Source organism: Toxorhynchites rutilus, chromosome 1, assembly GCF_029784135.1.
Source record: "Toxorhynchites rutilus septentrionalis strain SRP chromosome 1, ASM2978413v1, whole genome shotgun sequence".
Taxonomy (NCBI): domain Eukaryota; kingdom Metazoa; phylum Arthropoda; class Insecta; order Diptera; family Culicidae; genus Toxorhynchites; species Toxorhynchites rutilus.
The window spans coordinates 197,200,802-197,214,644 of record NC_073744.1 but is presented as its reverse complement, the minus strand read 5'-3'; the positions used below and the strand labels follow the sequence as shown (position 1 = coordinate 197,214,644).

Here is a 13,843-nt window from a genome sequence, read left to right as displayed (position 1 = left end):
TTTTCTCACTATCAACTACTTTTTAGAATGTTTGTTTTGTTTTTATCTATTATCCCTGTCTGACAAGCAAGTATGGAAAAATTCATTCACTCATTTCTCCACACCTGATTATAAATCACACTTGTATCTGCTTGGAATAATCATGGCGAAGAGAATGCAGCAAACAATCGTGATATTGCACGATGATTTTTTTTTCACTATCCGACCATCTACAATCGGAACTGAGAGTGAACGTAACAAAACAAAGAATGGAAAACAACATTCGATGCATGAATGCTCCTTTGGAAGGATCGCTCGAAACAAAATAACGATTGATTCAAAATAGGCTCAATCTGCGTTCATGTATTATTTTATTTTCCCTTCTACTCTCTTCCTTGTTAGCATTCAAGCCTTGTAAAGGGTGTGTCACATCAAATTGCATCACGGAAAAAACGCTGTAGAAATTTAATTTTTAGGAATTATATCTTCAGCTTTCGCTTATAATCAGATAAGAGTGTATAGATCACGTTGGCCATGCTTCACTGTCAATTTTTCGTAAATTTGGAAAAATGTCGTCGAACGAAAAAGAGCGTCGTGAATTAATTCTGTGCACTCATTTCGAGAATCCGGAGTTGTCACATCGGGACATCGGTAAGATGCTGGGAATCGTCCAATCCACGGTCAGCAGAGTACTAAAACGATACTTCGAGAACCTAACCATCGACCGGAAGGTGAAGAACGGCAAAAATGGATGCTCCGTCAGTGAAAAAGATCACAAGCGCGTAGTTAAGCAGTTTAGACGTGATTCGAGAAGTTCGGTCCGGGATGTCGCCAATAAGCTGAATTTGTCAAGTTCATTCATCCAGCGGACCAAGCAGCGGGAGGGCCTGCGTACATACAAGGTTCAGAAGGCTCCTAACCGCGACGAAAGGCAAAACATGGTGGGGAAGACGCGAGCCCAGAAGCTGTACACCGAAATGCTGACGAAGCCGCATTGCCTGGTAATGGACGACGAAACCTACGTCAAAGCGGACTTTCGTCAGCTGCCGGGCCTGTTGTTCTTCTCCGCAGAGGACAAATTCAGCGTTCCGGAGGAGATTCGCATACAGAAACTATCCAAGTTTGCCAAAAAGTACATGGTGTGGCAAGCGATCTGCTCTTGCGGAAAGCGGAGCGCCCCCTTCGTGATGACCGGCACGGTAAACGGACAGGTTTACCTTAAGGAGTGCCTACAGAAGCGCTTACTACCACTATTGAAGCAGCACGAGAGCCCGACCATCTTCTGGCCGGATCTCGCTTCGTGCCACTATTCAAAGGACGTGTTGGAGTGGTACGAAGCCAACGGGGTCACCTTCGTGCCAAAGGAAATGAACCCGCCCAACGCGCCGGAGCTTCGCCCAATAGAGAAATATTGGGCGATTATGAAGCAGGCCCTCTGGAAGAACCCAAAAGTTGTCAAATCGGAGGCGGACTTCAAGAGAAAATGGATTTCTGTTCAAAAAAAACTACAACCTGACGTTGTACAGAACCTTATGGACGGGGTAAAGAGGAAGGTACGAGCATACGGGCTTGGGCTCGAACTATGAAAAATGGAAAATGCCAAAAGTTGTTAAATAGTTTTTATTTTACTGTCTAAAATTTTCAAAAGGATCAGTCTACTGGGCGAATTTCTACAGCGTTTTTTCCGTGATGCAATTTGATGTGACACACCCTTTATCTCCATCAGCATTATATATCAGCCATTCCATGCCAAAACGATATAGCGGTTTTCAGATTTTCGTGGAAGTTTGGTTCTTTATCGCAAAATATCAGACCCGTATTTTTTTAATTTTTTCATAAGGGTGTCCATTTCAATTTAGGGTGGTCCGAAAAATCTAATTTTTCCCCTTTTTTAGAAAAATGACTTTTTTTAAAAATTCATATCTTTTGAACTACTAAATCGATTCGGATGATTGACATATCAAATTAAAGCCAGCTAGCCGGTCTTTTTTGAAAAATATGCTACAGCTGCAAAAATAATGAATTGTATCTTCGTATGATTATTGATTATATTTGGTTTTATAGTTTTCATGGTCTCGGGATCAAGGGCGCTGTATTTTTTTATATTTTGTCTTAAAAGCTGAGGAAATTTCACATAATATATTCAAAAATCAGAGATGTGTTCTTTTTCGTTTTTGAATTATGATTTCTCAAAGCTAATCGATAGTAAAATAAATCAGTTTCCTCCTTTTTTCCAAAAATGACGTTTTCAAAAAATCATAACTTTTGAACTACTGAACCGATTCAGATAATCGACATATTAAATTAAATTCAATGAGCTAGTTCTCTTTGAAAAAATATAACGTTTGTAGAAAAATGAAATGAGAAATTCTATTCACACAGAGGAATATCGAACGAGGACTAAAAACATGTTAATTTAAAAAAATCATAACTCCAAAACGAAAAAGAATATATCTCTGATTTTTGGATGTTTTGTAAAAAAATATTAAAAAATATAGCGCCCTTGGTCCCGAAACCATGTAAACTATAAAAAAAAACAGGTTCAATCAATAATCACGAACACAAATCCATTTTTTTTGCAAGTGTCATTGCAGCACCCCTTTACAAATAGATTTAATGAGATAATCTAACCAGAATATAGGGAAGAATCCAATAAGGATTCTCAAATAAGAATGTCAGAATCTAAAACGTCTAAAACTGAAACGTGCATTTCATCAAATATTTTACATAAAATAATAACTAGGAATTTCCTATGGAATGCAGTATATAATATTCCTATATTACGTACTGTTTTCTTCAACGTATTTCAATAGACAACGGAAATTGTCTCAAAAGAAATAAAATAGAATGGAAATTGACTAATAACGGAACAAATAGATCATTGTATATGATTTCAATCGTTTATTTTATCTGAGCATCAATTCAGATAATACATTATAAATATATAGTAATGTTTTAGGTAACTAAGCTAAAGATTTATATTAGCTTGCAATCCGATGTCATTGCTCAACATTTCAGCAACTTTAGGAAGTAGATCTGAGTTGAGTTTCAACACAAGCAAATTTTCCACTGAATTTTCACTTAATCGCGTTCGATGGTCTGTGAGGATTAGTTTTAGGCCACTAAAAGCCCTCTCAACAGATACCTGAGTAGAATGGGCTGCTAAAACTACCATCACTAAACGGTATAGTATCGGTGAAGTTATTTTCTGCAATTCCCAATACTTAAGTAAATCGAATTGAGCATTTGGATCAGCATGTATGGTGGACTGAATTATTGGTACTTTCTCCCGTATTTCCAGTTCTTTGATTTGAGAAAGTACTGATTCGTCGATAGAGTGTGATAGTCCCATCGGAATATTCTCTTCTTCAAAAAATGACGAGATATATATATATCCAAATCGTCCTGCGGCTCACTAGCTGGAGTCTGCTCTGTTCTTATACCTTCGATGTCATTGAGTCGATGATGCAAGTTGAGGAGAAATGTCTGTGAAATTAGGAAGCTAATACATTTTAACTTTTTTCTTATCAAATAATCGTTATTCATCAAATGACGAAAACAATTCTTACCTGAACTTTCGCTTTGTCCTCCGTAGATATACGCCTTGCACCCAAAAAATTATATCTAGGGTCTAAGTACATGCATGCTTTGAACTGCAATGTACTAACCAGTTTTTGAGCTCGTGTTTTGAAAGTCTCTAACAATTGTACGGCGAGCTCGTTGGCTTTTAATTTATCCAGGTTTGCTTGGCACTGTAGCCAATACGTGTAAAATTCAGACAATGCACAATGTACTTTTTGCAGTTTAAGCGTAAGTATGAAAGCAGGTTCAAAGGCTTCACAAAACTTCTCGATGAATGGCCAGTGTTGAGTAAGATCTACAAAATGAAAATGGTATACAAAATGAAAATATTTGGAAATAATACGATTTTACCTGTTTCGGGAAAACTTGTCTTCAACAAATTGAAAAATTGCCGTTGTTTAAGTAGGGATGCCACCATTAGATACTTTCCATTCCATCTTGTATCATTGGCGATAGGAGGTAGATGAGCATCGTGAGTTTTGAAACATTTATGATATTTACGGTTTCGCAGCTTTACAACTATGCCTTGGATCTTCGCGATACGTTCTTTGTATGGACGTATGACATCCCACACAGCCAATTGAGCCGTGTGCGCCGCACATCGCGTACTATCAAGTATTCCCTCGAATTCATAGTCGTCGTTTTCTTTGCCTGGTGCAACAAATCGTGTCTCTTCTCGGTTTTTATCAAAAAAATCGTTTGCAGGTAATGCACTATTGGATGGAGTACAAAACTGATACTTAGATACAGCTTCGTTGTCGTCGTCGTCATCCGTGTCATTACAAGTATCATCAGCATGCTCGAAAATTCCACAAGCTTAGCAAGGAGCAAATTAATTGGTGGGCAGTTATTTAAATTAGGTTTCTCTAACATTTTCTTCAACAATCCAACTGTCGCCACCATATTGCTACCATTATCGTGGGCGACAGAATAAATTTGGTTCAATTTAACACCATATTGGTTGAGCACATACTCTAATGTTTCTGTTAGATTTTCCTTCGTCTGTCGACAATGCATTTCCTTTAGGGCTGAAAAAAATAATTGCAGAGAAAAATAAGTTGAAATAGTTGAGAAAAAATGCTTTCAAAATTTGATGAAGTGTCTACAGACGGTTAAAACTCACCAAGATTTCGAAATAACATTTCGCCATTGTGATAGTACTGCGCATTAATACCAAATATTTGGCGATTTTTACGTGAAGCGCTGTCAATTTTGAGGCTTATTAATTTTGTTTCCATTTCTTTCTTAACAAAAATACGCATCAGAATAGCAGCTTTATCAACCAAGTCTGAGATTGTCTTCCTGTTAATGTGAAGACCTGCAGCTACGTACTGTGACTCAAGAAGAGTTTTGTATGAACCTTTTTCAAAAAAAATATATGACATATGACTTTCAGTTAACAGTTGCATGGTTCCCAATATCAGTTTGCCTTTGTCTGTTTCCACTAATAGTTTTTTAGGTTTTTTGTTGACTGTCGATGAATCAGAATCAACAGCTTCAAACGATAGCAACCCCAACCTATCATAAACACTTGGATGTTTGTTTTTAATATGCCGCTTGAAGTTCCCATAATTCAACACTTTTTGCTCATAAATGCATTTGGTATCGGCAATGCAAATGAATCTACCTTCCCGCACACCAATAACTTGGGTTAATACTGTCTTTTGCGTTGGCTTAGATCGTTTCATACTATAAACAAAAACATTTCATTACAATAGTGAACAGGAAACAACTCGATTTCAGTTACCTGCCTGTATTTTACTGCCGCGATCGATGCTCCGATGATTGCTATTTGAGTGAAAAACAAACGATTTTGCATGTACGATAATTGAATGTAAACTGTATCACAGAGACACTGGCTGGCTCAAGCAAAAGTTTCCAATCTGATTCTCTCACCATCTAACGTCACTCCGAGAGGCAAATGAGAGAATGCAAAATTCCCTGAGAATAGATGTGCGGAGTCGAGACAGTATTTTTCCGTTGAATTCGTGAATGAGCTTTGCGAAGATGATAGGTTATTATTTTCTGTCTCAAATAAAGTGAGGCATAAACGGAGAATAGAAGGGTGAGTTTTATCTGTGAGTGAGTGTTGTTGAACGAATTTCGATGCGATTTCGCCCATACCTGCTGACAAGTCCAAGTCAGTTACTTGCAACAGGTACACTGTGTCTATGACGTCACCGGTGCCGCAACACCATGTTAAATCTGTTCTGTAAACAGGTTTTCGAAAAATTTTCGTGAATTAATTTATTTATGTTTACTAATTATTGAAATTTAAAAAATTTTACAGGTATCTCAAACTGCCATGTTTGTACTGATGATGATGATGTTTTTTATTGTATTGTAGATTATTAAAAAAAAACTTGGATATTGGGTTCAATTCCCAATCAGTCAAGGATCTTCCCGGGTTTGGAAATTTTCTTGACATACCTTGGAAAAAACTCTGGGCCTGAAGTTGAGACTATGACTATGTCAATGTCGATATAGATAGGAACATTGTTTGTTTTTTCGCAGTTTATGCCTATTTTCAATGTTCTATTGATAAATATTTATGCCTGCAACAGAGCCAGTTCGCTTTGTTTTGACGTAGGACTACGTCTTCCATTTCTATACCGGGGTGTAAAATCAAAGTTTCGAAAACGAAAGCGTTACGCCGGAGACCGAGATTTTGAGTGTTAATAGCTCCTAAACAACTGAACGAAATGGTATGATAAACACTTCATTCGAAAGATAAAATGTCTACGCGTTCTATACTTGTTACTTTGTGATCCAAAAACTTGTTTCAATAGTCTTAAATTTGCTTTCAAAATAGGCTATTGAAATCACCAATCGGTATATAAGCGAGCGCCGCTCGGAAATCCACTCAGTTCTAATTGAACAGCGATTGGAGCATGTTGTCGCTGTTGTGGTGAAGCTCTTAATTTCTCATGAAAGCGCGGATGAACGGTGTCACCAAGAGCCTGTTTGTGCACCTTAGGCCAGAAGGGAATCCATCAGGAGGAGAGTGATGCCACAAACGGTTCCCCGGGAAGATCTCGAAGCAGCCGCTACACACACACACACACATACACGCGCGGAATTCTTTCCGTTTGGATGCCATTCAGCATCGAGAAAGATCCGGAAAATAATCTGCCAGTTCCTCTGGGAATTTAAAAATACATTCATGTGAAAGAGTTTATTTGAATGTTTTCTATCCATGTAACACTGTGACCAAATACATTTGGTTTTGTGATTTTTCAATCAATCGCAATTAACAGGATAGCTTCTGAAGATTATTCTTCCCCATCAGTAGGATATTTCCGTATCCAATATTGGATGCATAAAACCTTGTGCCTCCAACGTAACGCTCTCGTTTTCGAAGTTCTCCAAATATTCATTCATTCAGAATGAATTCAGATTCAACTTCAAACAAATGATCTCTAAATCAACGATAGTCCTACGTCACCCTTGCGGTTATACCATAGATATAACCCACTTCCTGTTTTTGTTTTTATAATACTGGCTTCCTGATATGTTTGAAAATGAATATTATCTATAAGGTAAATCGTCCTGCTCAAACCTTTGTAGGGGTATGAGGTGGGCTATCATCATTATCAACGAACATGACCACCTTTGAGAAGAAGTAGAAAGCACATTACCGTCACACATAATTCCAGGATTAATAACTTTTTATTATTTGGAAACAATTTCGTCAAGTTGCATAGATCACTGGTAATGACTTCTTCTTTTTGAAACATCGTGGGTTTTTAGTCTTTTCATTGGTAGTTTATCGCTTCCGTCCATGTTGGTTGTGCTTTAAAGTTGAGAATTTCCAGTTTCTGGACAAATTCGCAAGCGGTCTCCCGATGAATAGAACCTGAGACAGGTAAATTATTCTCTCTGGCTTGATACGACAAAAAAAACCATTGACCGGGCTCCAGCTTTTCGATTCCGACCAACCTTGTATGCTTTTTGTCTAGATTCAATTTTCCCTTCCAATTCCATTCTTTCTTCAGCTAGAGTAGTGTGGATACCGTACTTTGTACAATACTGAAATCTTTTGCAGCTTCAGACCCCTTCCGTGCATACTTTTCGACCTGCTCGATGGTGCTCAAACGTTGGGCAATAGTTTGCGTTTTAGTCGTTCGCTTGAAAGGTTTTTCGTGGTTTTCCATACTTGAAACGAAATTTATTGATGACACGAACGCTCCGTCTTCACTTTCAAGAGCAATTGAAATCAGAGATAATAACGCACAAAAACATGTACGCGAAAAACAATCGAGTTAGGGAGGTGAAAATCCACGAATTAAAACCCATCGAGTAAAGGAGGCATCGAGTTAGGGAGGGAGGTGCCATGAAATTCATCGAGTTAGAAAAAATATCGAGTTACAGAACATCAAGTAAGGGAGAGTTGACTGTATTTGAAAAAGTTGTTGAAAATTATAATCAAATTCATAAAATTTCATGATCATGGCGATATAACACGACAAACATATGAAAAGGGCCTATTTGCTATAAAAAAGACTATAATAATTAAAACTATAAATTAGAAAAAAAAATTTCAAATATCTCGAGAATGGCTGCATTTAGAAGGAGATTCATTGAGAGCTTTTTTATTTTAAATCACATTATGATTCATAATTTGGGGCTAACAATGATTGTCAACATACAAAAATTCGATGTTCCACAAAGTTTGTCAAAAATAGTTTTATCATCTTGGACTCATTTTTTCAATTTTCTACATGACTTCTATTTTATATGAAAGAGTTTATTACAAAATTAACAATATGTATTTTAGATATTGCAAATTGAAGTTTTTTTTCTGTGAATAAAAAAAAACTCAGTTTTTGAGGTATAAATTATCAAAGATTTCTCTTACCAAAATCGATACGCCCCTTTCAAAAATTACACTTGAGTCAAAAAATCTCAAATGCTGTGGAAAACTCATATTCCTTCAACCCAAACGGAATACAAACTTTCGTTCGAATCAAAAATACAAGTTTTTAAAATCGGCATTTCAGTTCGATTTCATTTGGAATTGCACTATATCAATATATATGTGTGCTTGTGTTTTTCTGTGTAAATCATTTTGTTGTTGCTTCTCATGTAATCAAAAGGATCATTTTACTCATAAATCACCGATAGATCAAAATAAATGCAAATCCCTCTTCCCTTTCTTTTTTCTCTTCCTTTACTTCGGAATATTTTCTCTTATGCTGCGTGCTTGCTCCCAACTCACCACCACCACACCACCATCGCAACCAAAAAAAAAAAAATAACCAAAATACCAAACATCATCGTATTTGTGACCCGGGCGGTACAAACCAAACCGAATCCCTTCACCGCTCGGAACGCCATCATGCTCCGTTTGTACGTATCGCTACCGCTACCGAATTTCGACTGCTCGCAAAATGAAACGAAAAATTCCCAAACACATTAATCACGACACATACACGCGCGCACCCACACAACAAACACGCCCGAAACCCACCGCGGATATACCTCCACCGAATCTACTAGATTCGAGCAATCGTCCACTGTTTCCGCAATGGTCGCACCACGTCTACCCGCAGTTTTTACCGGGATCCCATCCGAGCCACCAGTCGTCGTCGTCTCTGGTGACCAACGCTGGCAGCGCCACCATCGGTGGCCAGGGTCCCCAGCTCATGAGTTCTCCCTCGCCTGCGGCACTTGGTTCCGTGCAGAACTCCGCCAACCTGCAAATGGTACACCACGGCAGTAACAATACGATCACGTCCTCATCCTCTCAAACCACTTCCTCGTCGTCCTCGTCCGGACTGATGAACACTAACAATAACAATAACGGCGGCACTAACGGAATGGGGGGACCAGCACTGAACGGACCCATTGTCTCGATGACCGCGTATAACGGTAACGGTGCCACCAATGGGTATCCGACAGATATGGTTAACTTCTACACGGGAGTCCCAGCCCATCACCATCACCAGCAGCAGCAACAGGTTCAACACGCCCAGCATAACCTAGCCAATAATAACAACGCCTTGACGGCGCTAAACCCCGGCCAATATGGTCAGAGTCACATGCGAGGTCGAACGAGTACTCTGAACAATGGCCTCGTTAGCCATGCGACGACAAAACTAGGGAAAGGACTCAATAACGGTGATAACCATATCTATCATTGTAACGGTATGACAGGTATCGTGTTTTGTTCTGGGCACCTTGAATGATATCATACAAACAAATTTAATAAGAAAAAAAAGACCATCTTTTTTTGTATTCATTTCATTTGATTGTGTAATACCGTTGTGATCTGTTTTGGATTCGATCCCGTTGTTTGTCCCGTTTCTCCAATGCAATTGAGCAGAATGAACCAACAAATGCACTTTTTTTTCGTCGCCATTTTGTTTTCTTGATTTTTTCTTGTTTTTGATTTTCTTTTCAGTCAGTTTGGTTGCGTTTAGTTGATCTCTTTCTTCCCCATCGAGGCGCCATGTTTGCTTAGATGCGCTAAACTCACCACCAGCACATGAAGCCCCACCCCCCGTATTTCACACCGTTCGTTTGTCAAGCTTGACGCACACAACAGCCGCACCCCCTGTGCACCTTCCCCCCCTCTTAGCTCGAGTGAGAGATTAAATATATCTGACCGAAATTCGTTTGCCTTGGAGAGATTATCTCTTTCGTGGTTTTTATATTCGTTCTTTCGTTCGTTTGTTAGGTTTTTCGTTTTTGAATTCTTGTTTCGTACACATGAAAAAAAACAATGTTTTATCTGAATTTGATCCATGTTCTACTATGTGCGTTTCTTCGCCCCCAACCATTCTAATGTTTCCTAATTTTTGTAGGCAATCGCTCGCTCCAGGATGGTGACTACGAGGTGATTGTGGTGGACGAGAACAACTCCTCGGTGATAGCGGACAACGATTCGCACTCGAGCGGACCGCTCTCGATCAAGGTGAGTGTTTTCAATTACCGTGCTTCTTTTTTTCTCCTACTCCCCATTTTGGCTGTGTTTTGAAAAAAGCAGATCGTGGCTAATGATGGCTCGTTACGCGCAATGTTATCCCCGTAGATGTTTTTAGTTTTGCGTTACTGATTTATCTATTTTTCATTTTGTTTTTCCGAAAGAAGGTGAACTTCTTTTAACATTAACAGTAGTTGCTAGTAGCGGTTTCCATTCTTCGTTGACAGTGCATGAAAGTTCTGCAGATGATTTGTGATACATTCATTTTTGAAGAAAATGGTTTATATCTATATCAATAAATATGGTTTGGTGTCCGTTCCTCACGATTTAACTCAAGAACGGAGCAACGGATTTGAACAGCCAGTATTAGGACTGATCTGCCTCAGTATGCGTCAGGTATATATGTCGAAAAAGAAATTATATACTGCTAATATAGATCGCGAACAGAGAAATAATTTCCGGGAACGAATATATGTTAATCAGAATTGCAATTGTGGACGGGACGAAGCTTGCCGGGTCAGCTCGTATAATCTAAATTTATAGTATCGTCTTGAAAATAGGAACCTTCTGAAGCAATAGACTTTCTCCAACGAATAATCCAATCATTTAAGGTGAAGGTGGAAGCTAGCCACAAATGGCTGCCACAATGGCGCTCATTTCTTTCATCTCCCTAGAGACGAATGAACTCTCAGAGTTTAAAGTCTCTCTAATTCAATACCTTCCTTCCTTCCTTCATCTCCCTCCCTCACCCTTCGCCCGAAAATCAATAATTTTGCGAAACAGTGTGGAGAAAATGATCATTTTCGCACACTTCCCATGAAGTTAAATTTTCATTTTTCAATCTTCGATAATGGTTTTGTTTGTATTGGTGAAAGCATCGTTATTTTTTCGACACTGATGCCAGACAACATCATCGAAACATCTATCAAAACCACTCAATAAAATGTTATTCCTGAGTCATAGCGTTTCATATCATGAAAATCAATAGAATAAAATTGTGTTGATATCAATACAATCATTATTTTTACGTTTAATGGGTCTATAATGTAAGTTTTAGCAACTTCAACATTGGGTAAGAAAATTGTATTGCAGAGCTCGGAACACTGCCACGGCTGCCTATGCTTTCAAAAACAATAAACGGAAAAGTACTACATTCAATCAAAATGTCTCGGCCAACGAAGAGAAGAGTTAAGGCTCTCCAACGTGAATATGTGAAAACAATACGACCAACGAAGGAAAATATAAAGTAATTATCAGCATGCGGAAGAACTTGTTAATATCAAAAGAGGCCCAATTCGCATGTGTTATAAATTTGCTCATGTTACGCTCGCGTATAATCAGTATTGTCAGTGTCAATGAAGCGCCACACAGTCTGATAAGTGAATTGATCTATTTACATGTGCTTCGCTCTTCTCTCACAAACACTATTACCCCATTTTTACACGTGGGTTTACCTATACTACTACAATGGCTAGCTTCCACCTTCACCTTAAACACTTTTTATAGCTCTACTAGCTGACCCGGCAAACTTCGTCCCGCCCCAAATTTATTTTTCGTTATCACATTCACGCTTTCTTAATAAGCGCACGTTCATGGGTCCAATCGCAGAACTGTTCATTGATTCATTTTCTAATGTACCTTTTACCTTATTACCTTTTACTATAAAATTCCTAGTACTTCTACCAAAACTCGTCATTATAATATCAGATTATTTACAGACACAATTCTCGTTCAAGATTTTTCAACCACTTGCAAATAACATGTTTCTCCATTACATGGGATAAATGTTTGATACAGAAAATATGATAGAATAAAGACAGCCCAAAATCGGACAATTCCTTTCTCGAATTATGCTCTGATCAACACATCTATTGTTATTTCTATAGATAGAAGACGATATTGGAGTACATTTTATCACATTAAAATCCATTTCCACTTCCGAACGAAGATCAATTTCGTTACCGCAAACATCAAATGGGCTAACCATGCTTGTCAATATGTAATTGTAGAACACATGCGAATTGAATGTTTCGAATTTTCCCATTTTCCTTCAGAGTTTTCCGAAAATTTTGTCATGTTTGGTTGGAATATGTGTGGTTGAAAGATGTGCATTATTTTTATGGGACCCCCTCTCCTTTTCAGAGGAGGAAGGGGTGTCATACCATCATAGACACATTTCTCGTACCAAGAAACCCTCACATCCCAAATTTGGCTCCATTTGCTTGATCATTTCTCGAGTTATGCAGACATTTGTGTTTCATTTGTATGGCAGCCCCCCTTGGAGAGCGGGGTGGAGTGTCTAACTACCATCGAAACACTTATTGCACCCTAAAACCTCCACATGCCAAATATGGCTCAATTTGCTTGATTAGTTCTCGAGTTATGCAGAAATTTGTGTTTCCTTTAGAGAGGGGGGAGGATTGTCGAACTACTATAGAAACGTTTATCGATCCCTAAAACCTCTATATGCTAGGTTCGATTCCATTTGTTTGATTAGTTTTCGAGTTGTTCAGCCCACCTTCCCCCCCCCCCCCTCTTTAGAGAGGGGAAAGGAGCGTCAAACCACCATAAAAACATTTATTGTTCCCTAAAACCTCCATATGCCAAATTTGGTTCCATTTGTTTGATTAGTTCTCGAGTTATGCAGAAATTTGTGTTTCATTTCTATGGCAACACCCCCTTAGAAAGGTGGGAGGAGTGTTGAACCACCTTAGAAATGTTTCTTGCCCCCTAAAACCTCCACATGGCAAATTTGGATCCGTTTGCTTGATTAGTTTTTGAACAATGCAGAAATGTTTGGCAGTCCGACCATTTGACAGTTGCAACGATGAAAATGAAACATCACGAGAATTACCGTTTATGGAAAATGGTTTCTCGACTCTCGGTCAAAACCGTCAACGAAGCTAAGAGCTTGTTGCATCAGATCAGAACCGATGCGCACGGTGGCATGCCAGTCTCTTAAACCTGTAATACGGTTCCGGTCCCGGTTTGTCCCCGTTTGTCATATTTGGGGCCTTTCTTGTGAAAAATGTTACCACTGTTTCTCCTCTGTTGATCCTCTTCGCTATCGCCCGGTTGCTTAAGCCGATATCGTTCAATTCGCAGAATAATCTCCGCTTAGTTTCCTAAAATATAAAATATAACCGTAAGGTTGACATAAAATATAACCGTAAGGTTGACATAGGACTAGCGTTGGCTTAGTAATCATTTGAGTGTATTCAATAAATGATTGATTAAACCAGTGATTGAATGAAACAATTTCTGATTTCAATAGCCAACAAATCCCAATTTAGGTAAATTCATGCATTATGATAGATTACGTTCTTCGTTGCAAATCTGACGTATGTCATGATTCAT

At 38.6% G+C, this 13,843-nt stretch overlaps 1 protein-coding gene across 24 annotated transcripts in view; it reads left to right on the top strand.

Moving 5' to 3' along the window:
- Positions 1-13,843, top strand: part of LOC129762521 (neurobeachin) — a 250,072-nt gene that overhangs the window by 202,593 nt on the left and 33,636 nt on the right. For 12 of the 24 annotated variants that reach the window (XM_055760856.1, XM_055760843.1, XM_055760842.1 and 9 more), the window contains exons 16-17: positions 9,061-9,717; positions 10,368-10,477. In XM_055760856.1, the coding sequence (XP_055616831.1) occupies positions 9,061-9,717; positions 10,368-10,477 (767 nt within the window). The remainder of the gene's footprint in view (positions 1-9,060; positions 9,718-10,367; positions 10,478-13,843) is intronic. The other 12 variants (XM_055760855.1, XM_055760854.1, XM_055760853.1 and 9 more) reach the window with 3 other exon arrangements.